At 38.1% G+C, this 26,811-nt stretch overlaps 1 protein-coding gene across 1 annotated transcript in view; it reads left to right on the top strand.

Moving 5' to 3' along the window:
* The window catches only part of SLC9A9 (solute carrier family 9 member A9), a 582,779-nt gene that overhangs the window by 48,948 nt on the left and 507,020 nt on the right, over positions 1–26,811 (top strand). The window contains exons 3-4 of the mRNA XM_001162912.4: positions 2,499–2,576; positions 4,319–4,395. Coding sequence (XP_001162912.2) covers positions 2,499–2,576; positions 4,319–4,395 — 155 coding nt within the window. The remainder of the gene's footprint in view (positions 1–2,498; positions 2,577–4,318; positions 4,396–26,811) is intronic.

Below are 26,811 nucleotides of genomic sequence, written 5' to 3'. Positions count from 1 at the left end.
GCTACTTGGCTGCCTCTACTCTATTATTGTACACCTTGAAGGCATGGTTAATTAAGTCCTGTTGTGGGGTGTGAGAGCTGGAATTTAATTTTCAAAGCTTTACTTAATGTTGGGAGAGGATTGGGTAATAAAATGCATATTGAGAATAAGATGGCCTTCTGGCCCCTATGGGTCTAGGGCAGTAAAGCATCTAAGGGTTGTTGCCTAATGGGCCATGGACTGGGCTGGGTTTTTATATTTGATGAAAAAGAGCCCAAATGCTAACTGATTTGGGAGAGGTCGGATAAAGAAAAAGGAGCATTAACCTTGACTATGCCTTTAGCCCCAGCCACCTTTTTAAGAGGAAATTGCTGGGCAGGTGGGGGAGGACTAGTCATGGAACAGAACCGTAAGCCAGACCAGGTGTGAGGAGGGGAGGTGATAAAAGGATTATAGGGTGGAGGAGCAGAGGCTGAGGAAGAATTGAGACCTGGCTCAGCCTGGCAAGGAGCAGCCTGGGGAGGAGGGGAGAGGTCAGTTGGGTCTGTAGAAAAGGAAAATTGGAAAGACTGAGCAACACTTGGGGTTGGAACTGAGGGGACAGGCGGGAGGGAAAGAAGCAAGATTTGGGACAAGTTGCATGGGAACAGAGACTAGGGAGGGACCGATGTGTAAAAGAGTGCCTGGACGTCAGGCACCTCAGACCATTTGCCCATTTTACGACAAGAATTATCTAGATCTTGTAGGATGGAAAAATTGAAAGTGCCATTTTCTGGCTGTTTGGAACCACTGTCGAGTTTCTATTGGGGTCAAGTGGTGTTGCAGAAGAAAATAAAATGCTTAGATTTTAGATCAGGTGAGAGTTGAAGAGGTTTTAAGTTCTTGAGAACACAGGCTAAGGGAGAAGAAGGAGGAATGGAGGGTGGAAGCTTGCCTATAGTGAAGGAGGCAAATTTAAAGAGAAGGTTAGAGACATGGAGAAGGGTGTGGGGAGCAGCCCTGGGCAGCCAAAGCAGGCATCCCCGCAATTGACTTGCCACCAAGGGAATGTGGGTGAATGACCAAGGCAGGTGTCCCTGTGGTGATCACACACCAATGGAATGTGGGTGAATAATCAGGCAGGCGTCCCCACAGTGATTAAACACCAAGGGAAGACTGTCTTCCCGAGTCTGTGACTGGCGCCGGAGTTTTGGGGTCCACGGATAAAATGTGTCTCCTTTGTCTCTACCAGAAAAGGAAAGGAACTGAAATTAAGAGAAGGGAGAGATTGAAGTGTGGCGCCAAGATTGAAAGGAGAAAGAGGTTGAGGGATAGGGAGAGAGGTTGGAGAAGAGAGTAAAGAGAGGCCGCTTACCTGATTTAAAATTGGTGAGATGTTCCTTGGGCTGGTTAGTCTGAGGACCAGAGGTCGTAGGTGGATCTTTCTCACGGAGCAAAGAGCAGGAGGACAGGGGATTGATCTCCCAAGGGTGGTCCCCTGATCCGAGTCATGGCACCAAATTTCACATGCATCTGTGTGAAGAGACCACCAAACAGGCTTTGTGTGAGCAATAAAGCTTTTTAATCACCTGGGTGCAGGTGGGCTGAGTCCCAAAAGAGAGTCAGTGAAGGGAGATATGGGTGGGGCCATTTTATAGGATTTGGGTAGGTAGTGGAAAATTACAGTCAAAGGGGGTTGTTCTCTGGTGGGCAGGGGCGGGGGACACAAGGTGCTCAGTGCGGGAGCTTTTGAGCCAGGATGAGCCAGGAGAAGGAATTTCACAAGGTAATGTCATCAGTTAAGGCAGGAACAGGCCATTTTCACTTCTTTTGTGGTGGAATGTCATCAGTTAAGGCAGGAACCGGCCATTTTCACTTCTTTTGTGATTCTTCACTTGCTTTGGGCCATCTGGACTTAATACATGCAGGTCACAGGGGATATGATGGCTTAGCTTGGGCTCAGAGGCCTGACAATTTCACTGCACTTCATACCAAGTCATACTTGCTTTATGGCCAAGTTTATTTTAACATTTAAGTAAAACCCAATAAACAAATACTAGAAAAATCAAATTTCAAGTTCAAGTGTGTTCTTCCATGGAGTCTGGAAAATGTTTTAAATTTTGGAATGGGACAAAATAGGGAAAGCAAAGAACCAATTTCCAAAAATATTTTATTTGGGGAAAACTTTAAATAAATCCTTGTAAGAAGCCTATATACATATATATTTTTATATATATTTTATATACATATATATTTTATATATATATAAAAAGACATTTTTCTCAGAGAGATTTCACTCAGTTTTTGTTGTTGTTAGCTATAGTGTGGAAGTATGTAGATTTTACCTTTAGAAGCTACAGTTATACTGTATTTATGAATTTCCAAATTTTCATTTTTTCCTACCTTCATCTCTGCCAAGTTAATAGTTAATATGCCTCACAAAGGCTTAGCAGAAGCAATTACAACTGTTTTTTGAAACATTTTTTTTTAATGACCCAAAGGATCATCATTCTAACTATCCTTTTTTTCCTTTCTGGCAGATGACATTTGATCCAGAAATCTTCTTCAATGTTTTACTGCCACCAATTATATTTCATGCAGGATATAGTCTAAAGAAGGTAAATATATAGTGATCATTTTCTTCTTTTATCATTAAGTAGAGAATTTTACCAGCACTAATGAGAAACTGTTATTTTTATGGGCTTCTCTATTTGGTAAGAGTATCATTATCTTAAATTTGTGATGCAGATTCAAACCTGACATGCTTAGAATTCTAGACTTCTTCTAAACCTGTTCTGTTGAATACAGGCCATTAGCCACATGTAACTATTGAGCTCTTGAAATGCGACTTGTCTGAATCGAGATGTTCTTTAAGTGTAAAATACACACTGGATTTTAAAGATTTTGTATTTATTCAAAGAATGTAAATATTTCCATAATGTTTTATATTGATTTCGTGTAGAAATGTTAGTATTTTGGATAGATTGGATTAAACAAAACATTATCAAAACATATTTCATCTTTTAAAAACATTTTAATGTAGCTGCTAGAAAATGTAAAAATTTTTAAATATGTGGCTGGCATTATATTTCTATTGGACAGCATTATTCTGGATGATTGTAACCAAAGACTTTGGTTATTAATTAACATTGAGTTTATCCTTTAAAGTGAAAACTCAAGACTACTGTTGATGCTCATAGACAGGAAAGTCCAGTTTTACAGTTTCTATGCACTTGTCTACTTGAGCATGGCCTGACTATGCACATTTTGTACATTAGTAATTCACATAATGGTTTAAGTACTGGCATCCCCTGAGCCACAGAGTGAGGCTCCAGCCTACGTGGTTTTTGAGATGCAGAGGTGATGTGGCTGCTCTTCTGCTGCTCAGCTCCCACTCTAGGAGATTCCTGGGGCTTTCTTCCTCTTGAGCAGTCATCTTCAGCAGCCAGGCAGCTTGTTCATCACAGACCTGATTTTCTTGTGTGTACTCCAGGCTCCCTCTTGCTGTCAGGTCTGGCTCCTCAGATCCCACTCAAAAAACTGGAATGGGGTTTTCCCTAAGCAAGCAGTTGAAAAAATTTAGAAGGCTGGATTTGTTCAGGTAACCCTTCCTCATTGCCAGTCCCAATACTAAGCATCATTTTGTGGCTGACTCATTAAAATAAAGTGAATTGCTGTAGGTTTGGGGGATTTGTTTTGTTTTGTTTTGGAGACACAGTCTCCCTCTTTTGCCCAGGCTGCAGTACAATGGTACGATTATGGCTCACAGCAGCTTCGACCTCCTGTACTCAAACAATCTTCCTTCAGCCTCCCAAATTGCTGGAATTACAGGCGTGAGCCACCCACCAGGCTGTTGTAGATTTTTAAAGTTTATTTTCATCACATTCAGAAGACATAAAAGAGAAGTCAGACATCCAGTAAAATCAACAGCCAACGTAAATCTCTTAGAATAGTTTTGTTGTTGTTGTTGTTTTAATGCTAAAGGAGTTGCATTTACAACAAAACTTCATGAAAACTGTGTCTTCCATTATTGCCCCGATTCCGGCATAGACATTGCCCAGTTCCTTGCTTCCCTCTCAGGTCCAGCCAGTTCTGGGAGTTGTCTCTCTCATCCCTACCTACTCATCTTCCAGTGGGTTTTTTTTTTTTTTTTTTTCTGCTTCTTGACTTTTCCCTCCAGTCCTTTGCAATGATAATCAGTTAAGTCCCTATTAGCACAATAAGGCCAGGAACGAGGCTCCAAAACCAAAATTTGCCTAAACAGTGAGGGGTCTGTGAACTGCATACATTTATTTTTATTTTCTCTTGCACTAAGAAAAAATTCTGATGTACTCTATTAAATATCTTTTTTTCTCCCCAGAGACACTTTTTTCAAAACTTAGGATCTATTTTAACGTATGCCTTCTTGGGAACTGCCATCTCCTGCATCGTCATAGGGTAAGTGACATTTGGAGCTCAAGTTGCAGGTGGCTGTGGGGTCTGTGATCTGTGTGAGGGATCTAACACTTCCGGGATTCTTGCTGGCTGGGAAAATTGTCTTTTTTTTTTAGTATATCACATATTCGTACGTTTTTTCTGACTTAATTCCGCGGCTTCTGACAAATACAAGGCTTCAAATCAAAGCAAACTAGAGGATTGCTGGACTTTCTCTGTGAGTTCTGGACTTCTGACTTAGGGAATGTGGATCACTTGCCTTGAGTTATGTGAAGCGCATTGCATTCTTCTTTTAGTTTGAGTAATGCCGATATGCTCACTGCATTCTTTTTTGTCTTGTATTGAGAGACCTTACCTGTATTTGGCAGGAGTGCAAAAGTAACTATATGCCAAGAGTTTTCTTTCTAAAGGAAAGTTTACAAGACAGCAGTCTGAAACAGATATGTCCAAATATCAACAGAGTTGCTTAATACTGGGATAGCTTTTCAGTTAATACCCTGTAGAATGCAGACTCTTTTTTTCATTGTATTTTCTTGATTATGCTACTGAGCCCTAAGTCACACTTTATATACTCTGGCTTGCAGCTCATCATAAAGTAAAATGCGGTACCAAATGGTGAAGGCAATCCAGCCTCTGATAATCCCGTCCAATACATTAAAGCTCCACTGCAGAAAAAAAAAAAAATGTCCAGGTACTATGACTGTGATGATGCAGATGTCTTCAATTATCTGATACAGTCAACTCTATCCTTGATTTTTACTGTCTACAGCTGATATAACCCAGCACAAGAAACTGATGCTAAAAATACACACGGTTCATGCCTCCACCCATTCTCTTACAGAGTTTCTAGAGTGTGTCAATTGAGGCCAAGGAAGTGTCAGGCTGTGTCTTTACTTGTGCCTGTAAGCAGAGGGATTTTGTGTTGAATGCACTGCTAAATTTCTTTTGAGTTGAGCCTAGAACAAGTCAGGCCATGTTATATAAAAATATTCAGAATGGTTTAAGGCAGTGAGAAAATTAAAGATTTTAGCACCTGAAAAGGGAGGTTTGCAAGCCTATAGATTAGGGAGCCCCATTAAGTTTGGACACTTAAATGGTCTTTAAACTGTGAGTGACCTGAGAGACACAGGGTACTTGATCCTTCTTAAAGCGTGTTCTAGGAGGGCTTTTCTGTTCTGTGAGTGTGCAATAGCTAAATATTCACATTTCTAAACTTTGCAGGGGCCTGAGAGATCTGTGTAACTACAGCCTCTCATTCTGAAGATGAGACATCTTGAATAAATAGTTGGCTCAATCTTACCATCTCTGAGAATCAGGGCCGTTGTCAAAACAGAACTCAGAACTTCTGCTTCTGATCCAGCACGCCTTCACCCTCTCTTGCTTTAGCAATTTCTCTTGAATTCATAAACATCCCTATACATTGTTTCTACACATTGAGAGAGGATTCTGAGACATGTGGACTCACAACAAATGTTCCTTGGTTAGTAGTAAAGATTTATTTTAGTGGTTCTATAATATGGGGTCTTGAAATTTATAATGGATCCAAATTCTAAACTCTTGGACAATGCTGCCAAATTATAGAATAGTAAGTTTTTATTGTTACCTCATTTCTTTGGTACAACTGGTTTTAAGTATATTTAAGTGCATTTATTTATATTATATGCTTTCACTATCATGAAAAATCTAAATTCTTTCTTAGATCTTTCAATATCATTTTTTTAGAAAGCACCAATATATACTCTGTGTGTGTGTGTGTGTTTGTGTGTGTGTGTGTTGTATATAATTGCCTTTATCTAAAACATTTCAATTTAAGAGATCCAGTGATTTTCATTTACTGGGGTTGAGAACCTATTTTGATTTATTTTAAAACAGATTTTAAATTGTTGGTTGTCCAACAACTTCTAATGGAAAGTCATTTGAATAAAAGAGTAGTCCTAAGAAAAATTTTAGAACAGTGTTCTTAGTTTGAACTGGGTATCTGAGCAACAAAAATTTGTAGTTACTTTCTTAATTTGGGTCATTAAAATACAGAAGGGAAAGATAGCCTAAACATTTTAGAATCGTATCTAGTGAGGTAAGGGAAATCATTGAAATGTTTTAGCTTGAGGATGAAAAGTCAGATTCATACTTTAGGGAGGTCATTTTGGTAGCTGCGTGAAGGAGAAATTTTAAAATGGGTACCATTTAAGAGGTAATTTACGTGGGCCAGATTGGAAATGATAAAGGCCTGGACTCAGGCAGTGGCAGAAAAGGTAAATGTAGAGTCATTAGCTTGGTGAAATCTTGGGAGAATATGGCATCACCCAGGGCAAGTAAGTGAAGTGAGAAGGAAAGAGATCTAGGGAACATCACTATTTTGAAGAAAGAGAAGAGACACTCACAAGGCACCAAGGAGTATTGGACCCCCAAAACAGGAAGAAAACCAACAGGGCATGTGTTCTGGAAGTCAAAGGAAGAGGAAAAGGGAGAGTCCACAGAACCTAACACAGGAGAGGTCAAATGGGATAGGAATTGTGGTACCACTGGATTTGACCCCTAGGAGGTAATAGGTGACTTTACACTGTCTTATGGGCAAAAATGAGGGAAGAGTATTGGCAAGTCCAATTGTTTTGGGAGCCATATAATAAGAAACAAGAATTTACTTTTATGCTGCCAGTCTTGATATATAATTTCAGAACTTCTGAAGAAGAGGGCACATACTTAAATTCAGATCAAACTGACACTTTCATAACTTGGTAACTTCCATTATATGAGATACAATCAAACTATAGAAAGTGACTGGCTGTATTTTTCTTATAAATAAATGGTGACAAGGACAACAACAATTTATGGAGTGCTTGATACGTATCATGCCCTTTTTAAAAGCACTTTGCATGGATTATCCATCTAATCTTCAAAATAATCCTATTAAGTAGATACTATTTATTACCCTCATTTAACAGATGAAACAACTGAGGTTTAAAAAGAGTAACACAGTGGTAAGTAATAGAGCTGGGATTAGTAACTAAATTGTTTGGCTCCAGAGTCAAATTCTTAATGCCAAAAACCTGCTTTACTTCTGTTTGTTGAATATTTGCACCAAAAAAATGAAATTGTATAAATCAATCAATATTCATCAACATACCACATTTCTTCATTATCCCAGTAGGAGTTCTCATAGACATGGGAGATTTTTATTTGGGAAGTCCATCCAAAAAGAATTCACATTTTTAAGGGATGGCCTGAGTTTATGCAGATATACACAGATTTGCATGAAATGGGCAGGGGGAGAGATTCAGAATAGAAGTTAGATCAAACTCTTTGAGAATAATTTCATAGAGGAAGTGGATCCTGGGCAGACATTTAGTGGAGAAGGATAAAGAAGTCAGATTTTCCATGCCATTAAGTGCATTAGTTATGATGGGTGCCAGGAACGTTGTGCAAGGTTCCAGGATGGAGAGTAGGTTTCATGTAGCAGTGCCAGAGAATGTGGGAATGAAAATGCTAGAGAGTCAGCTGACAAAAGGCCATGAAGTCCAGCATCCAAAGTGTATGAGAACATGAAGGCCATGGAGAGAGATTGTGGAACGTGAATGAAACTCTACTGGTGGGCTGTGACCTTCTGTAGCTAAGCAATATTGGTTTTAGCTGGACTCAGATGCTTTACAGGAATGGAGATCATTGGGTTTATTTGCATGAACAAGGTCTTTAAGTTTTATTAGTTTCATATCATTTCAGAAATTAGATGTAAACCATTTTTCATATTGCATGGGAAAGTTTAACAATATTCCTTCTGGCAAAAAAGTTGAAGAAACCTTTTTTTATTTCAATGATGGATTGCTTGGAAAGAATTCACCTACCTTCTCTAGTACCCTCTCCCATTTTATCACTTGAGAAGTAGTATTTTAAATCCATCTCCTTCTAAAAAGAAAAGTCCATGTGTTTGAAATATTTCTATATTCATGTCCTCCATCTTGGGGAACTATTCTTTGATCTTTGACTCTATGTCTCCACCCTATACACTATGCCAATATATCACAATGACAACCTAGCTGAAGCTCACTGTCAGCACATACATTTTGTTCTAAGAACTCATTAGTACCTATGAAATGCTTCTTTTTAAGAGCAACAAAAATTATATGCTCTTAGTTTCTCTGTTAATGAGGAATTAAAACAAATTTCACAGTTTCAAAAATATTTAAAGGGACATTAAATGATCAGGAATGGAGAATTAATTTTAAGAATATCTCATTTAAAAATTTTCTTTCCATGTGCCAGACACTGACTTATGCTTTTTACATGTATTATCTCATTTTATCTTATACTACCCCTATGAGGTAAATACTGTTATTATAATTATTTTACATATGAAGATGCTGTAGTTGAAACTTGTCCAAGATTATACAGTAAGTGGTAGTAAACTCAGAGCCAGTCTGACTGTAGAACACATGCTCTTAGAATCTCCTTGTCCTTCTCCTCCTCCTAAAATGACACTTTATGTGTCCTGCAGTATTCCATGAAATGGGCAGTATGTATCAGTAATTATATCTGTCTGACAAACTAAGACCTCAATAATTTCAGATTCTTACATTTATCATTATGGCTAGAAATCATGAAATATCTAAATATTTCAGAATTTGCTGTGAATATAATTGCAAACAGGAAATCAAACCTGTCTTTTCTTACTGAAGGTGGTTGGAGGGATGGTACGAATCCATTTTACTTGCTTAATGTATTAGTCCATTTTCATGTTGCAGTGAAGAAATACCTGAGACTGGGTAATTTATAAAGAAAAGAGGTTTAATTGACTCACAGTTCCGCATGGCTGGGGAGGCCTCAGGAAACTTACAATCACGGCAGAAGGCACCTCTTCACAAGGCGGCAAGAGAGAGAATGAGAGCGAAGCAGGGAAGAGCCCCTTATAAAACTATCAGATCTCATGAGAACTCACTCACTATCATAAGAACAGCATGGGGTACCACCCCCATGATCTAATCACCTCCCACAAGGTCCCTCCCCCAACATATGGGGATTATAATTCAGATTACTATTCAACATGAGATTTTGGGTAGGGACACAGCCAAACCATATCAGCTAGAATGCTGGACTCGGTAACTCACTCAGGAAAACATGGATTTATAAATATTATGAGGTTGTTTACATTATTCATATAAACATTCTTGAGAAGTATTGATTTCTCATTGGGCTTCTTGAATATACACAGCATAGGACTGTGCCTGACACTTCTCCCCATCTGTCCATGAGGCATAGGAGTGAGGGGGCTGTGTGGACATTCTCCCTCTGCCCTCTTGTGTGCCACTGTGCCTGCTCAACTGGGGACCTTGAGACCTAAGTGCCCTTGGAACAGGTTCTGGAACCTGTTCTTAATTAGGATAGATATGGTGAGTCTCAGTAGCCCCAAAATGCTGACTTCTAAACCTGGATGACAGGACACATTTACTTGTCTAGAACCCAAACCTGAGGATGTGTCCTTCATAGATGGAGGCCAATCTGTACCTCAGTGCCTTCCTTAAGCTCTAACCCTGGAAAGAGAATGATTTAGAACAGGGTTTCTAACCCAGGGAAGAGTGACCCTGAGATGGTACATAGAAGGATTTCAGAGAAGCAGAGAATTTTTCATGGGAGACAGTCTGCATTGATCCCATTTCATCAGATTCTCTAGGAAGCTGCAATCCACAAAAGCACAGAATTAGTATGTTTTTCAAGAGCCTGGGCGAAGAGAAAGTCAGGACGGTGAGAATTTTACATATCTCCTTGTTTAGCTAGAACTAAAGGCTTCTCTAGGATGCACTCAGGGTGGCCATAAAGTATGGAGATATGCATGCTATGATTTTACCATGTACTGTGAGGTAATAACAATAAACTACTTATTATGTACCTATCTGTGTTCCCAGACTTGGTGGCTGTCTTATGTCTATACCTAACAGTGGATGTGCTGAGTTTTAGAGTTGAGAAATGAATTTATTTTTTCAAAATATGCCAAATTGTTGTCTAAAGCACTGGTATCAATTCTCCCTCTTAATTTTTGCCAATCTAGTAAGCATGAAATAACATTTTATTTTCTTCTTTGGTATTTCCTTGGTTGTTAATAAAGTTGTTTACATTTTTGTATGATACCTTTTCAAGCTTTTTGTCCATTTTTCTATTGAGTTGTTTTGTCATATTTTCATTAATTTGCCAGAGTTCTTTATATGTTCTTCATAACAATCTATACTCATTTATTTTGCAAATATTTTTTCTTAGTTTGCCTCTTTTACTTCATACATGTTTATGCATGTATGAAGTATACATCATCAGATATGATGTCTTTTTTTTTTATTTTTTTGATGGAGTCTCACTCTGTCACCCAGGCTGGAGTGCAATGGCGTGATCTCACCTCACTCCAACCTCCACCTCCCAGGTTCAAGCAATTCTCTTGCCTCAGCTTCCCAAGTAGCTGGGATTTACAGGCATGCACCACTACACCCAGCTAACTTCGTAGTTTTAGTAGAGATGGGCTTTAACCATGTTGGCCAGGCTGGTCTCGAACTCCTGACCTCAGGTGATCCACCCACCTTGGCCTCCCAAAGTGCTGGGATTACAGGCGTGAGCCACCATGCCCAGTTCATACATGATGTCTTTTAGTGAATAGAAGTTCTTGATTTTAATGCTGTCAAATTTATAAATATTTTCCTGTGTGGTTGGAATTTTTGTATTTTGTTAATAAGTCCTCCCCTACCTCAAAGTCAGAAAGACATTCTCTTCTAAAGTGTTTTAAAGTTGTGCCCTTTACAGTGAATTCATTTCCTGGAGCTCATTTTTGTATATGATACAAAGTTAACATCCAATTAATTATTTTTCCTCCAATGGATAACTAATTACACTAATACCACTTATTGTGTGGCCCTGCCTTTTCTCCGGATCTACAACTCCTCTTCTATAATACATTGTGGTGTCTGTTTCTAGACTTTTAATTTTATTTTATCGGTTTATAATCTATCTCTGCACCAATACCATACTTTCAATTATTTTAACTTCATAATAAGTCTGTATATCTTGTAGGATAAGACAGAGAGGATCTTCTTCTTCAGGAGTACCTTGTCTGTTATTACTGCAGTTCTTTACTGTTTCATATAAATTTACTCCAATATATATATTTATGAGTATATATATTTACATTTATAAATATATTCTTATATAATTCATTTGTATTTGTATACCTTATAACTATTTCTAAGTATTTTTCTTACGGACCCACTTACATATGAGCACTAAGGAGACATGTATAAGGATATTTGTAGCAACACTTCACAATAGCAAAAACTTGGAAACACTCAGATTCTATTAACAGAATAGGCAAATAAATTCACATAACATAATATTACACAGCAGTGAAAAACAGTGAAATAAAGTCATCTATGATGACATGGATAAATTTCAAAAACAATGTAAAATAAACAAATCAAGTCCTGTAATATCACATGTAATATGGTATGTTTTCAAAATGTTCACAGATGACCAAGAAAAAACAATTTTGTTTAAGCATGCAAGCATGTATGGAGGTGTGAAGGTATATATGCATGTATGTAGTAAGCAGGGGAATTAAAACAAAATTCAATGGTATGATTATTTCTCGGGGAGAGGCAAAAGAATGGAATGAAAAGAAACAAATAAAGACAAGTGATTGATAATGTTCTGGCTCATGGGTTTGGGTGTGTTTCTAGGTATTCAAAATATTATTATGATTTATAATTGTGTATATCGTCTATATATTCTCTTGCATGTATCAATTATATTAAAAAGAAAATAAGAGAGACAACAAATGATAGGAGCTATTTAGTAGATTTATAAAACTCTGATTATGTTGCTTACTTCCATTTCTGGGAAACTCTGATTCTTCTGTTGTTTTTGTCTGTGTGTTTTAATAAGAACAACTCGGGTTGGCAGGCAGCAGCAGAGAGGAAAAAGTGCCAAGAGTGATGTCGCCAGTATTCCTGGTCAGTTCTTATCAGCTGCAGAGCCACTATATTTTCATTCTCTTTTCCCAGCTGTCTTCACCTTCTCTCTTGTTTCTCCCCTCTCCCTTCCCTTCTCTCCAAACCATGTCTTCTTCACTGCCCCTGGAGCCTACGTCTGGGCTGCTGCTCTCTGTGATTCCGTTTTCAGCCAGCTGCAAAACAGCAGAGCTTAGGGAGGCTGTGTTGAGTTAGGCTGGAAGGCCCCATGCTTCCTCTGTGCATTCATTTACTCTCTGGATTCTGAGTGGGCACAGTTATAGCTGTCACTGGTGTCAAAGAGAAAAATAAATATACTGCTGCCCTGACACAGCCAAATAAGAAAAAATAATCTCTAGTCTGTCAAGTACAACCCAAGCTGCATAGCAGTGTGGTTTCTCATATGCATATCACAGTATGCATGGGCTGTATTTCTGGCAGCAGAGAGGAGAGTGAAGTTTTGGGAAAAAGAAACAAAAGGTAGAATGGAGAGGACTGTGGAGATCATCAGAGATGTAGTTTAGAGGTGAAAGAGGTGAAGCCGTCAGAGCTGTGTGAGCCCGTGTGTCATTCACCAATCTAGCTGCCTATCACAACCTCGAAGATGTTGCAGTAAGAATAACAGCACAGGGGAGAGAAAATGAAGCAAGTCCTGAGGGAATAAAAAAGGGGAACAAATACTAACTCCAAATTAGGAAATGTTGAAAAATGATATGTAAGATTGTTGTGGTAAAAAAAGAAAAATGCCTAATAACATAAGAAAAATGTGTAAGAATAATCGAAGAGGACTCTATTCTGAAGGAGAATTTATCTGAGAAGTCTTCTTATTAAACACCCTATCCTAAGGATTCCAAATATGGGATTCCTTTTAAATGAAAAATTCAAGTCTTAGAATTACTCAGCTCACCTTTATTCTTCAGCACCCTCAGACATAGTCATTTTTTTCTTGATTTGACCAAAATCTGATGGATTTTACTCCAACCAAGTTACAGTAAATGTGACTCTGCTTCTACACACACACACTCACACACATCAACTCCATTCAGATAAAAAGTAAAAAAAAATCAGGGGAGTATATCAGTTACCTATTTCTATGTCACAAACTACCCCCAAAACATAATGGGCTTAAGACAATGGTTGTTTTAATAGCTCACAATTCTGTGGCTCAACAATTTAGGCTGGGCTCAGCTGGGCAGTTCTGTGGTTCTCATCTGAGGTCACCCATGTGACCACATTCATCCAGTTCCTTGACTGGGATGGATGGTCTAAGATGGGCCCACTCACCTGTCTGGTGATTGGTTCTGACTGTTGGCTGATTGTTCAGGGGGGCACAGGTGGGGTTGTTCATCTTTAATCCATGTAGCTTCTCATTCCCTAGAGGCTTCTTCATATGGTGCTCACAGGTCAGCATTCCAAGAGAGTGGGGACAGAAATGCAAGGCCTCTTGAGGTCCAGTCTCAGAAGCCAGACAACATTGCTCTCACTGCCTTGTATTGGTCAAATTATCACAAGGGCAGCTGAGATTCAATACATAGGGAAATAGGCTTCACCTCTTGCTGGGAAGTATAATAATGTCGCATTGCAAAAGGGTAGGCATACAGGGAGGGGAAGGATTATTGTAACTGTCTTAATTCAGGCTGCTATAACAAAGTACCATAGACTGGCGTCTTATAAACAATAGATATTTATTTCTCACAGCTCTGGAGTCTAGAAGTCTTAGATCAGGGTGCTGGTATGGTAAGGTTCTGGTGAGGGCCCTCTTCACGATTGCAGATGAACAATTTCTAGTGTATCTTCACACGGTGGAAAGAAGATGAGAGAGCTCTCTGGCATCCTTTTTATAAGGGCACTCATCTCACTCATGAGGGCTTATAACCTAATTACTTCCCAAAGGTCCTACCTCCTAATACAATCAGCTTGGGTGTTAGGATTTCAGTATAATAATTTTGGGGTGACACAAGCATTTATTCCATCACAGTAGCCATCTTTGCAAATAATCTACCATAAGAAGGGACTATAAAATATCTTCAGAGATATCAAGGTAAGAACTTGCATTAGAAAATATGACTCAGGACTGGGTTTGGTGATTCATGCCTGTAATCCCAGCACTTCGGGAGGCTGAGGCAGGTGGATCACTTGAGCCCAGGAGTTAGAGACCAGCCAGGGCAACATGGTAAAACCCCCATTCTCAAAAAAAAAAAAAAAAAAAATTACAAATTTTTAAGAAAGAAAAGAAAATAAGACTTGGAACCTGATGTGAAACCTCTGCCTACAAAAATGAAACATGCCAGAGTATCAAGTTGACCATAGAAGAGCTAACTCACTGGCCTCTTCCATTAGACATACTGACATTCCAGAACCAGTATATAGTGAATGCCTCCCGTTTTGACTTAAGTGGTATATTTAGAACTATTTTATAATGTTCTTTGGGTATAAAATTTGTGTGGGAAAATACATAAACCTACAAGAAAGGGAGATAGGATGACTCACTAAGTTTTTATGGTACCAAAGCAAAGGGTATTCACAGAAACTTGACCCCTGCTCAGCTGGAATGGGGAACTACGGGAAAGTTTTATTTAAGTTGATCACTTCAGTTGGTCTTTTTACCATTAGTGATGCAGAGAATGTGGAGGTGTGGCCATATTAGCTGTAATTGCAGCAACATCTCTGCTGAGGGAATCTCTTCCGTGGCTGCATTTTTCTTATCAGTGGCAATTGTGTGAAGTCTGGTTTGCATCTGTGTGTGTCTGGCTGGTGCTGGTGCTTTGGGAAAGGATAGAGCTTTGGGGATGGTGAAAGCTTGATATTGGCATCTTATTTACTTTTCTGAAACAGTTGAAGAGAGGTAAGTTTAAGAAGCTATGCCCTATGGCCTTTATTACACCTTTCCCGGGCCTTGGAGAGTAATTTAAAAGTGAAAATTCTTGAATCTTTCAGCAAACTATAAACTACAATATTACCAAAACTGTCAAACATAATTGTTTGCTCCTCTCTATTCTCTTTTCCTTTCCACCCCGAGAAGTAAATCTTATTCTGAATTTTATTACAGTTTTTTGATGTGCTTTAGAGCTTTATGAAAATAGTGTTACATTTCATTTTTCCCCATTTATGATTTTTATAACATTCATTCATGTTATAGTTTTAGCTGTAGTTAATCCACTTTAGGTTGATAACATACAAATATGTGAATATTCCATACTTTACCTATTGTCCTATTGATCAAGTGGTAAGTCAGTAAGTGCTGTGCCAGGGTAGGACTGCGAGACCACACTTAGTGGGCCAGGAGACGCCTCTGGGGGAATGACTCCTCATCTGAGACCTTAAGTTTATTTCAAAAAGAGGGAACCAGGCAAAGATATGAGAGAAGGAATCCAGGCAGAGGGAAGGCACGGGGGAGGGCAGCAGCGAGGTAGAGCCTCAGTGTTGCCTGTTGTTCCAGGAGGCCAGAGTATGGGTAGGAGGGAGTAGGAGATAAAGATGGAATGGAGGGCAATGACAGCTCAGTACTTGAGACCTGTGTTCTGCAGTTTGGACTTTCAAAAGCACATATCCTCTGTTTAGCATCCTGTAGCCTGCATCCTACTCTGTAGGTTGTAGGATGCTAAAGAGGATATGCGCTTTTAACGGTCGTTCTGACCAGACGATGAAAATAGATATAAGGTAGCCAAGGCAGGAAGCAAGATAACAGTTAGGAGGTTATGAAAGTTTGAACCTGGATGCTACTCGGTTGGATCTGAGAGCGGTTTGAATGATGGAACTGACAGAATATGGCTTTGGATCAGATTTAGAGCAATTAAGGCCATCATGGGCAACTATCAATTTTCTAGCTTCAGCCATAAGTTCATTCTGGCTTTGATTGTCAAATATATCACAATTTGGGCCTCATGTACTATTTCTTTCCATCCTTTTGTATGTTCCCTGCTAGGCTTAGCCTCTTAGTTATCATTTCTTTGCTTTTAATCAATAACTTTTAATTGCCAAATGAATCGATGAGTTCATAAAAAGATTTGTAAAATGCATATCCTTTCACTGACGAAGAGATAATAGAAATAACAAAAGTGACAACAAGAGCTAGCTCTTTAGGTGCATTTTTTTGGTGTGCTTGGCTTTAAACTGACCATTCAGCGTTCATTATCTCACTTAATCTTCACAATAAATAGTAGAGAGAGATAATTCTTATTGTGCCCTTTTTGTAAGTGAGAAGGCTGAGGCTGAAATTGCTTAGGCAACTTTTCCAAAATGTGACTGACTCCAGAACTTGTAAGCTAAACTTACTCTTGCAATTTAAATTGCGCCCTTGGACCAACAGCATCAGTGGCACCAGGAGCCTGTTAGAAATGCAGAGTTTCAAGCCTCACCCCAGAGATCCTGAATCTTTATCTGCATATTAACAAGAGCCTTAGGTAATTCCTAAGCACACTGAAATTTGCTATCCCGCACTCCCAACCTAGTAGAGAGATTTAATACCTTACTTAGGATTTAGTACAGACAGACTATAGGAATCAAGATAATTTTAACCAGCATTTAATCCATATTATCCAGGTGTCAATGAAACTAAACCAAATGAATTAATTGTATAATTCATATCCACAAGATTTATATGGCTGTGTCTGTGCACATATCTGGGTCAAATGTTGTATGTGAATCATAAAGAAGATAATTGGTAGAATACTGTTAAGCACTTAGAACCATCACAGTGAGAAATGTCCAGTGTTCTGGTCTAAGGATTTTAGCGCTTCCAGTGTGGGAGGTGTTCAACCTGATTTAGCAATTACACTCTAATGTCATTAACATGAAATGGCCCCAATAAAAGGAATAGAAGTCAATCTTAACTACAGCTCTGCGATGCTTTATTGCTCTATTTCACCCTTACTTACTCATTCCTACTCCATGAGAGGTAGCTGTAAAGAAAGTTTCCAAAAGGCAAGCTACATTATCAACAGAATCATGAACATGAATGATGACCTCATTGCGTTAACATTGATGAACAATTGTAATCTTGAAGGCCATTGCTGCTAGATTATATAGGTTCCTACAATCTTTATTTTCATCTAATTCTTGACTATTTGCCCTGGGGTTGCATGTGTTTCCTCTAAACATGTAAGCGTGATTTCAACACCTACGTGAATTTGTTCTCATTTTACTGGATTTTTCTTGGAACCTCTGTTGCAGCAGTTTGTGAAGTAGCTTACTCAATCTTTTCTTCAGCTTGTCATGGATACTATATTACCTCCTCAAATAAGTTCTACAACGTATGAGAAATATTGACTACAATGATAACAATTGCCTGTATTTATTGTGCATTTACTTTGTGCCAGCCACTACTGGGCCCTTTACATGCGTTGAGTTCATTTACTCCCCTAACTCCTCATTTAAAGATTTAAATTTCCCCAATTTACTTTTATTGAAACAATTCCCAACTTTTCGTTAGAATATTAAAGAGGTTAGCAAGGCATTTTTATAGGTATTTTTATTACTAGAATAGACTCTTATAGAATATTTTGTTCATTTACATTAGAAACTTAGCATTCTTAAGCAAGAGTGTCCACATGGAATGTGCAATGCAAATAGTGAACCCTAATGTAAACTATGGCCTTTAATTAGTAATAATGTACCAATATTGGCTTATAAATTGTAACACATGTACCACACTAATTAATGCAAGATGTTAATAATAGAGGAAATGGGGTGAGAGAGTATATGGGGACATATTTTCAATACTTTCTTCTTAATTTCAGGCAGGGGGATGTATTTTGAGTACTTTCTGCTTAATTTTTCTGTAAGCCTAAAACAACTAAAAAATATAAAGTATGTTAATTTAAAAAAGAATATTTATGTTATAAATTTTGTACACAATTTCTTTCTTTGACAGCAAATAGTATATACCAGATATTTCCTATGACCCTATTGCTCCAACACTGGATGAAAATTGAAGATTCTCAGTCCCTCTCTGAATCTAGGACTCTGTCCACTTGGCCAGTTTTTGTGGCAGCATCTTGGTTGACCAGTCATCCCCAACACTGTAGAAGGCAGACACTAGACAGCCATTGGGAAACTTTCCCTCTGATTAGCATCATATGGTGGCTCCCTTTCCAATCCCTTAGAATATGTGTTATGAGGACAATGCTTTCTTAACTCCCCATGTTTAGCCTTATATCTTCCATTTTGCAGAATGAATATTAGCCCTCTTGAGGTTTGTTTTTCCTCTTTCGGTGTCCAAACTACATTATAAACAAAGCAATGATTGCATAAGAACTTTTCATGAGTGATCCTTTTGTATCATCAATCCCCAATTGACAGTGATTCAATAATTCTATTTCTGAAGCTAATTTTCTCCATGGTTATGATCATAATATCTTCATTATTTTTTTGGTTGCATGTAATGTGCCAACGTCTTCTTCCCTCCAAATACTAACCACCACGTCATCACCTTTTACTAATTGGGCTATCTGGTCTTACATGCTATTTGTTTCAGGTCTACTTATGTGTCTAGTTTTTCCTATTGATTTTTTATAATTTGGCATCCCTTCACTGGGCTCTTCCCTACCCAGGCAAATCTCTGTCTTCCAACATATGTAGATAAATTGCTTACATGATTGTGAAGGTGTTACTTTTAATTTGCAGCAAAAAGGTATCTATTCTAGATTACAAACTTAAGTCTTCTACAGAAATCAATAACCTGATTATTTTACAGGTTATCCACTGAGCTCCACAGGGTTAAATACAATTACAGCATTATCCCAGCACAGAGAAATCGAGAGTGTAGGAAAAGGTAAACATTATCCTCTAAAAGTACAAAGTAAATGGAGACTCATTTGCAAGAATGTGAGTGTTTATTGTGGATGGCACATGCTTTAGAAAATAATTTCACTTCAAGACCTTACTGCATACATAGGACGTCTACTCTAATGTTAGAAATATGGGCAAAATATACTAGTTTCATAGTTCTTTGCCCTCTTCACAATGTGTTTTCACATAGCTCACCATATTTGCATTTCACAACTATGTGAGATAGGCAGGGGCAGGAATTATCATACTTTATGCATTTTAAAACTGAGGATTAGGCCGAGTGTGGTGGCTCACACTTGTAATCCCAGCACTTTGGGAGGCCGAAGTGGATGGATCACCAGAGGTCAGAAGTTCAAGAGCAGCCTGGCCAACATGGTGAAACCCCGACTGTACTAAAAATACAAAAATTGGCGAGGCATGTGGTGCATACTTGTAATCCCAGCTACTCCAGAGGCTGAGGCAGGAAGATTGCTTGAACCCAGGAGGAGGAGGTTGCAGTGAGCCGAGATTGTGCCACTTCACGCCAGCCTGGGCAACAAAACAAAACTCCATCTCAAAAAATAAACAAACAAAAAACCCAAAAAACTGAGGATTAAAGAAGTTAAATTACTTTTTCAAATACTATTAGTTAATGTTTGTCAAATGGAAAAGAATATCATTTATTCTAATTCTTAGATCTCTGCAAATGCTTTTCATCCTTAGTTAAGAGGCCTACCCTCCCTTGAAACTGACTGTCCTATTAATCATTCAAAACAACAGTAAAGTTTGAGACTTATGATAGATGTGATAAATAATAACAGTATAATATATGAATTTTTAAACATAGATTATTTCAATTGCCCATTAATCCAGCTGGGATACAAAGCTTCCCCATAAGACATCCCGGAGCAAGATCCAGAAATTATTATAAATCCAGTGAAATTGTTTAGGACACTAGAGGTATAAATTCATGTCATTGAAAGAATCTAACATTGGTAATAGCACTCTGTTCACAGAAGTTTGGAGAATTGAATGTGGGTAATCTCTAGAGAAAATTACATACACAGAGCATGCAAGTCAACCAGCATTAACTCACTCAATTGCAGCCCAAATTATACTTTTCAGGAGCTGGGTCTCTAATCTTTTCTTAGACTCAACTGATCTATTACTTCTATTGATGTGCAGTTTAGCTTGGTTACTTCCAATGAATAACTTTTTGTAAGGAAATTGGTTTTCCTCTTGGAAAAAAAGGTACATAAATCTCCCCGAAGGTTTTTCTCTTTTTCCTTCTGAATTTAACTAATTTTCTATATATCTGATTAGGAAAATACAGCTACTTATAAAGATATTTTTTACATGGTTTCCAGATGATTTCTAACCCTCCTTTTTTTTCTTCCTCCTTGCCTTCTAGTTGTATGAGATTACAAGGGATGTACTTAGTTAGGCACTGATACACAGTTCTGAAAACCGTCTTTGCTTTCATTGCCCCTGTATTAAAGAATTCCAGTATTCGCCATAGTGAAATTGCTGTGCGATATTTGTTTTAAAATTCCAAAAACTAAATGGGACTTCAGTTAAACCTTGAGTAGTTAATAGCTATTTAGATAGTTGAAGCATATTTTGAGTAGTGTTAATACACTTCAGACAATTTAGTTAGGAGCATACATCAAAGTTTTGTTACAGTCTTGCCATAAAGGGAAAAAGGCCATTAGTACAATCTTACTGATAGTGTTGTCTGTAGACCAGTGCTGATCTGTGAGCTCGGTGCTCCCAGATTGGGAGGAATAAGTACAAAACCTGAGAATAAGCATTTAAAAACATACACAGTGATTGAAATCATTCAGTGTCTGTTAAATTTAATAATAAAAGATTTGGATTTATATCCTGTAATGAAAAAGTGCCATTGATTCAACATCTCTTTTTTTTTTTTTTTTTTTTTGCATTTTATAAAAGTATCAGTGACGAGCCGGGCGTGGTGGCTCATACTTGTAATCCCAGCAGTTTGGGAGGCCAAGGCGGGTGGATCACGAGGTCAGAATTTTGAGACCAGCCTGACCAACATGGTGAAACCCCGTCTCTACTAAAAATACAAAAATTAGCCAGGTGTGGTGGCATGTGCCTGTAATCCCAGGTATTTAGGAGGCTAAGACAGGAGAATTGCTTGAACCCGGGAGGCTGAGGTTGCAGTGAGCAGAGATCACGCCACTGCACTCCAGCCTGGGTGACAGAGCGAGACTCTGCCTCAAAAAAAAAAAAAAAAAAGTATCAGTGACAATAGTTTGGAAGTAATAATGCTAATTAATAAACTAATTAATGCCTCTTCACCACAGAGAGTTTGAGAAACAGTGCTGAGGGAGGCCAATTCAAAGATTTTCTCATGGTAGGTGCATTTCATTTAGAAAAAAGAATAGTTAGAAAATCATTTTTAGGTTATAGCTTTAAAAATTTTATTTTACTGGAGTCAGGCAGAAGAGAGAGTTTGATACTTAGAATTTGGGTTACCTCCATTCCTCCTGTCTTAAGCTTTCCATGTGGACTAAGTTTATTTGAGGCAGCTGATCTTCGAGTAACTCTGATTGTCCAGTTTTAAATAAAAATGGCTATTTTTCAGGAAGAGCCCAGTAAAACGGGGTTTCATTCATAATCTCTGTGATGGGTACTCCAACACCAGACTGGTATTTCTGAGAGAGAATGGGGTCAGAGAAGAGGCCACAAAATGCCCTTTAGTGACCCTATTTGTTCTCCCTAAGATCCAAATTAACATATCTTTCGTCAGATAGATACTCAGCTCCCAAATGTAAATTGTTTGCCCCCACAAAAGATAATTTTTATATTGAGAATATATTATACCATTCCCCTAATTGAATTCATGAAATTGTTGTGATAGGAAGTGTTCACAATTTACAATCTTTTAAAAATAACTATATGTAGGAATACATTCTCCTCCATCAAAGCAATATTCCAACCATGATTATATGTGAAATACATTCATGTCAAAGGGGAAATAAAATATTGCTTTAGAACATTACTTATGGTTGAAAAGATTCTGTTCTAGTAAAATAACCTGCCTTTATAGAGTTTCCTTGATTTTTAAATTAATATCTAATCATATTTGAGTCTTTTTCATTTTATTAATTTCAATTTTAGTCATTTTCTCCAATTAGACAATTTATAAAAATCCTTCTCTATACAGTTATAAAAATAGCTTTTATTTTGAATGGCATATTGCCCACTCTCTCACTTTCAAAAAAAGGAGGAAAGAATATCACAAATTATATTTCTTAGAATGAAAGTGTTGATTTTATAGTGCATTAGAGTTTGTTTTCATAACCTGCTTTGCTCTTTAGATTTAATATTTTCTCACTAGTTTATAACTCCACTGTATCAGTCCATTAAATCACTAACAAGAACATCACAGTACTGGGGGTAAATGCCCTTAATAAGATTTGGTTTGAATAGATGAAGGAAAAATTCTATCGTTGGCCCAAAGTTTGAGAGTACTGTTAATAATGACCTTTCTATCTATTCCTTTCTCAGAGTAGGAATAGTACATAGTTTGCTATTATATGTATTAAAATCTTGCCAAACTGCCAATATTTTAAATAAACACATATTTGGAGAGAGTAGAAAACAATCATAAATTAGGCCAGAAAATTGTGGTATTTTGGATATAAAGATATACTTTTAAATTTTGAGGGTGATATATTTTATTTAGAACATGATAAAGATAAGAACACGTACCTTTCTTCAATGTCCCAAGGATTTGCATATAAGCCAGATTCATAGCACAGAACAAATTGATAAAATTATCCCAGTGCTTTTTAACCACTAACACCCACGTAGAGTTGAAGCTAGATTTTAACGGTGCTTAAAGGCACCACGGTGTGTTATTGTAAGTTTAAATTTCAAGATTGTTTCAAAGTTAAAATCTCTTTGCCTATTGGAAAGAAAAGTTGGAACTTTAAAAAAAGGTCTGTTCCAATAAGCAGATGTGAAAAGCCATTTTGGTAAAATTATTTGCGGATTTCAGAGTCAAGCACACCCTAAACATGTGAAGAATGAAGTGTGGATTATATTAAAATGGATGTTAAGCAGGAGGGGGCAACTGTCACCACCTAGGAAGCTAAAGTTCCTTTCCAAAATCAACAGAATGAAACAATTATACCCGGTAAATGGTACACGGTACACCAGCTGCAGCTCAGCAGCCATTGGCTTTGATATTGTGCCCTCTGGTGGGAAAATTTATAAATCACAATTTTAACAGTTAAACTGACTCAGTAAGACTGTTGTTTCTCATGTCAGGGCTATATGGCTTTATGTATAATCAAACTTCAATCTAAGGGAAAGTACATGACAATTTCTCCAGACAGAGTTGACTTAGGTATTAACTAATGTAACCTCTTAATTTTTCCTGGAGATAATAAATGAGTAATGAGGCATGAAAGAAGTAAACTATTTATTATTCAGTTCTCCAGTGTCCCAGGTAAGGTATTAATTACTGAATACCTACTAAGTGCCAAACACTATATAAGCATTGGTTCATTTAATCTCATCAATTCTGATTTCAGTCTAATCCTTTTCCTCTTCATTTTCTGTTAATTTAAGGTTTCCCCAGGGCTAAAATTCTATCTTTGGTCTACTGATACTTGCATATTCAGGCTTTAAGTATGTGGTTTTTGATCCCCTTAGAGAGGGGGTTCTAATCTAACTGATCTCAGGAGATACGGTTCTCTCTAGTGTTAGGCTTGAAACCTGGAGTCCATTACAAAAATCAGCAGTGGGATTGGGAAATCCAACTCCAGGCTACCTATTCCTATGCCAGGTGAAGACAAAGGTTCGTGGTGGAACACTACTGTGGGATTAGAGAAGCCAGAAAAGCTGAGGAGAAAATGAACGGAGGAGGCAACCGAGCAGTTGAGGCGAAGCAGACAGGGTCCCAAAGGGGCAGGGGAGCGCACTGGGGCATTTTCACCCAGCTTTGGTGTGGGCTTGTAGAGATAGTGCCAGGTCAATTTGAAAGGTTCCGAATAGGCCAATGAATATATGTATAATATAAAACTTTTTAGAATTAGAAGATATTACAATTATATAGTTCAACTTTTGATTCTCCAACATCATCTTACTTTTTTCCTTGTTATAAGTTATAGTATACGATACACATAATAACATAAGAGCTAACCCTTACAGGCTACTCTGTCTTATGCTCTAAGCACTCTGCATATACGAATCCAGTCAGTCCTCACACACACCCTAAGAAGTGGGCAGTGTTGTTGCCTTTAATTTACCTATGAGGAGACTGAAGCCCAGAAGGAGTAAGTGCCATCCCAAAGATCACATGGCAAATGGGAAGAGCTGGGATTTGAACCCAAGCCATCTGGCTTCAACCTGTGTCCCTAAACAGTACTCAGTGCCTGTATGAAGTTAGGTAGCATAATAATAATAAATCAAACTCCTGGAAAGCCCTGACTCAACTTCAAAAATAAAATGTATCACTGGGCCCAGTAAAGGCGCTCCCACACACCTTTCCCAGACATCCCTTTTAGTTGAGTCAAGTCCTGAAAGGTGACGTGGTTGGCCCATAGTTATTATATCTTGCTGAGTTTAAAATCCAACTGTTCAATTATATGGATGCTACGTAGTAGCATAAGTACATAAGTAGATGTTTACTAGTTCACTGATTATTTATTGAGGGCAATAAAATAGAATTTTGCCTTATATGCATTTTTGGCTTTTTGTTTTAAATTATCCCCTTATTTGATGTTAAATAAACACGTCTGTTATTGCATTTGCATTTGAAAAACTTTTAGGCTGTAATAGTCACTCATTAACTAATGAACTAATTAATTCACCAACATTTGTAAAACCCCTACTGGGTGGCAATCACCATGCTAGAGACAGGGATGCAATGAACCTCACACTGGAAATGGCTTGTACCACTCATGAGACCTAATGGTTAATGTTTCAGGAACTTTGTGAACAAGCCATCAAACACAACCATTGTTAAAAATTAGGGCCAGGTGTGGTGGCTTATACCTATAATCCCAGAACTTTGGGAGGCCGAGGTGGGCAGATAACCTGAAGTCAGGAGTTCGAGACCAGCCTGACCAACATGGTGAAACCCCATCTCTACTAAACATACAAAATTAGCTGGGCATGGTGGAGCATGCCTTTAATCTCAGCTACTTGGGAGGCTGAGGCAGGAGAATTGCTTGAACCCAGGGGGCAGAGGTTGCAGTGAGCCAAGATCGCGCCATTGCACTCCAGCCTGGGCAACAAAAGCAAAACCCCATTTCAAAAAAAAAAAAGAAAAAGTAAAAATTAGATTACATAAACATACCAACATATAAATTATAAAAACAAAGTTATTAAATACTAAAAACTCATAGCTTCCCAATTTTTTCTATATTTTATTATTATTCATGCTCTTGAGGTTGTGTACATGTATTGTAGCTATATGGTGGAAATCAACGTAAGAATATGCTACTGAGCATCTCTTCCCAACTCCATGTCCAGAGACCTCATTGCTAGCTTGAAATTGGCCATTGTGTGAGTACTTACTCCATGGACATTTACAAATGCTACAAATCAGGGCTTTTCCTCCCAAAAAGCCACTTATTAAACATTTAGCACCACACCACTAGTTACAATGAAGATTAATATACAACCTCTAGCAAAATACAATTATTGATCTAATGGGACCAGTAATTTGAACAATGCATACATCAAAAAAAAATGTTGTAAAGGCTGAACAAAACTATCAACTCCACCATGATTTCCAACAATGATCTTCTGTATAGAATTTTGCATCTCATTCAGTTCAGCTCTGATTTTGGTTATTTCTTTTCCCCTGTGTGCAACCGTGACCACTTAAAGTTTCATCCTTAACATAGTTAAAATCAACCCAATTTCCATGTTTTCTAAAGTTGTCAGTGTTCTCTGAAATCTGCAGATGGAAATGGAGAGCTGATATGACGCTTCTGAAATTGGCATCATCCAGGTGGGACTTTTGGGCAGTAGCATCTATAATGTTTCCAATCACAGCTCTGTGACCTGTTTTTCACAAACCGGACTTGGGGCAACCACTCAGCTTATTAATCAGCACCTCACAATAGCTGCCATGTCTCTTCTTTAAGGTGAAAAGGCATCTGCGGTATTTATCTAAGAGTGTTTAAGTGCTATGGTAGTGGCTACAGTTCCTTCCCGGACCAGCTTGTGCTTCATCTAGGCAGAGAAAATTCTCAGAAACATCCACGGAGTCTCTGGGCTTCCATGATGAATTACACATGATTTAATCTGGAATTTGAGGCACTTCTAACTAGAACCTTCCTTCCCAAATATCTGTACTTGAATACATTTTAATCCTCAAGCCTGAGTGTACTAGAATAAACTTTTTTACTTTTTTCTGTAACTAAAATTATTTTCTGTTTTGATGCTTTACTATGCTGGGTAACTGAAACTAAGTCTCTTTCCCTGGGACCGTGTCCAATTCCTGGAGGCCTTGGAGCACAAAGGTGTCACAGACAGAGCCCTCTGCTCTTGGTTGTTAGTTGGGTATGCTGATTCACAGAGGTGATATACTCTGGATTTCAAGCATGTGTCCACACACTTCACTTCTACACCCTTGCTTGTCCTGGCAGCAAAGTAGCACCAGAGATGCCAGCAGGCTGGGGCATGTCTG

The sequence above is a fragment of the Pan troglodytes genome, chromosome 2, assembly GCF_028858775.2.
Source record: "Pan troglodytes isolate AG18354 chromosome 2, NHGRI_mPanTro3-v2.0_pri, whole genome shotgun sequence".
Taxonomy (NCBI): Eukaryota; Metazoa; Chordata; class Mammalia; order Primates; family Hominidae; genus Pan; species Pan troglodytes.
The sequence above is the reverse complement of the archived record's forward strand: the minus strand, read 5'-3'. Positions and strand labels throughout refer to the sequence as shown.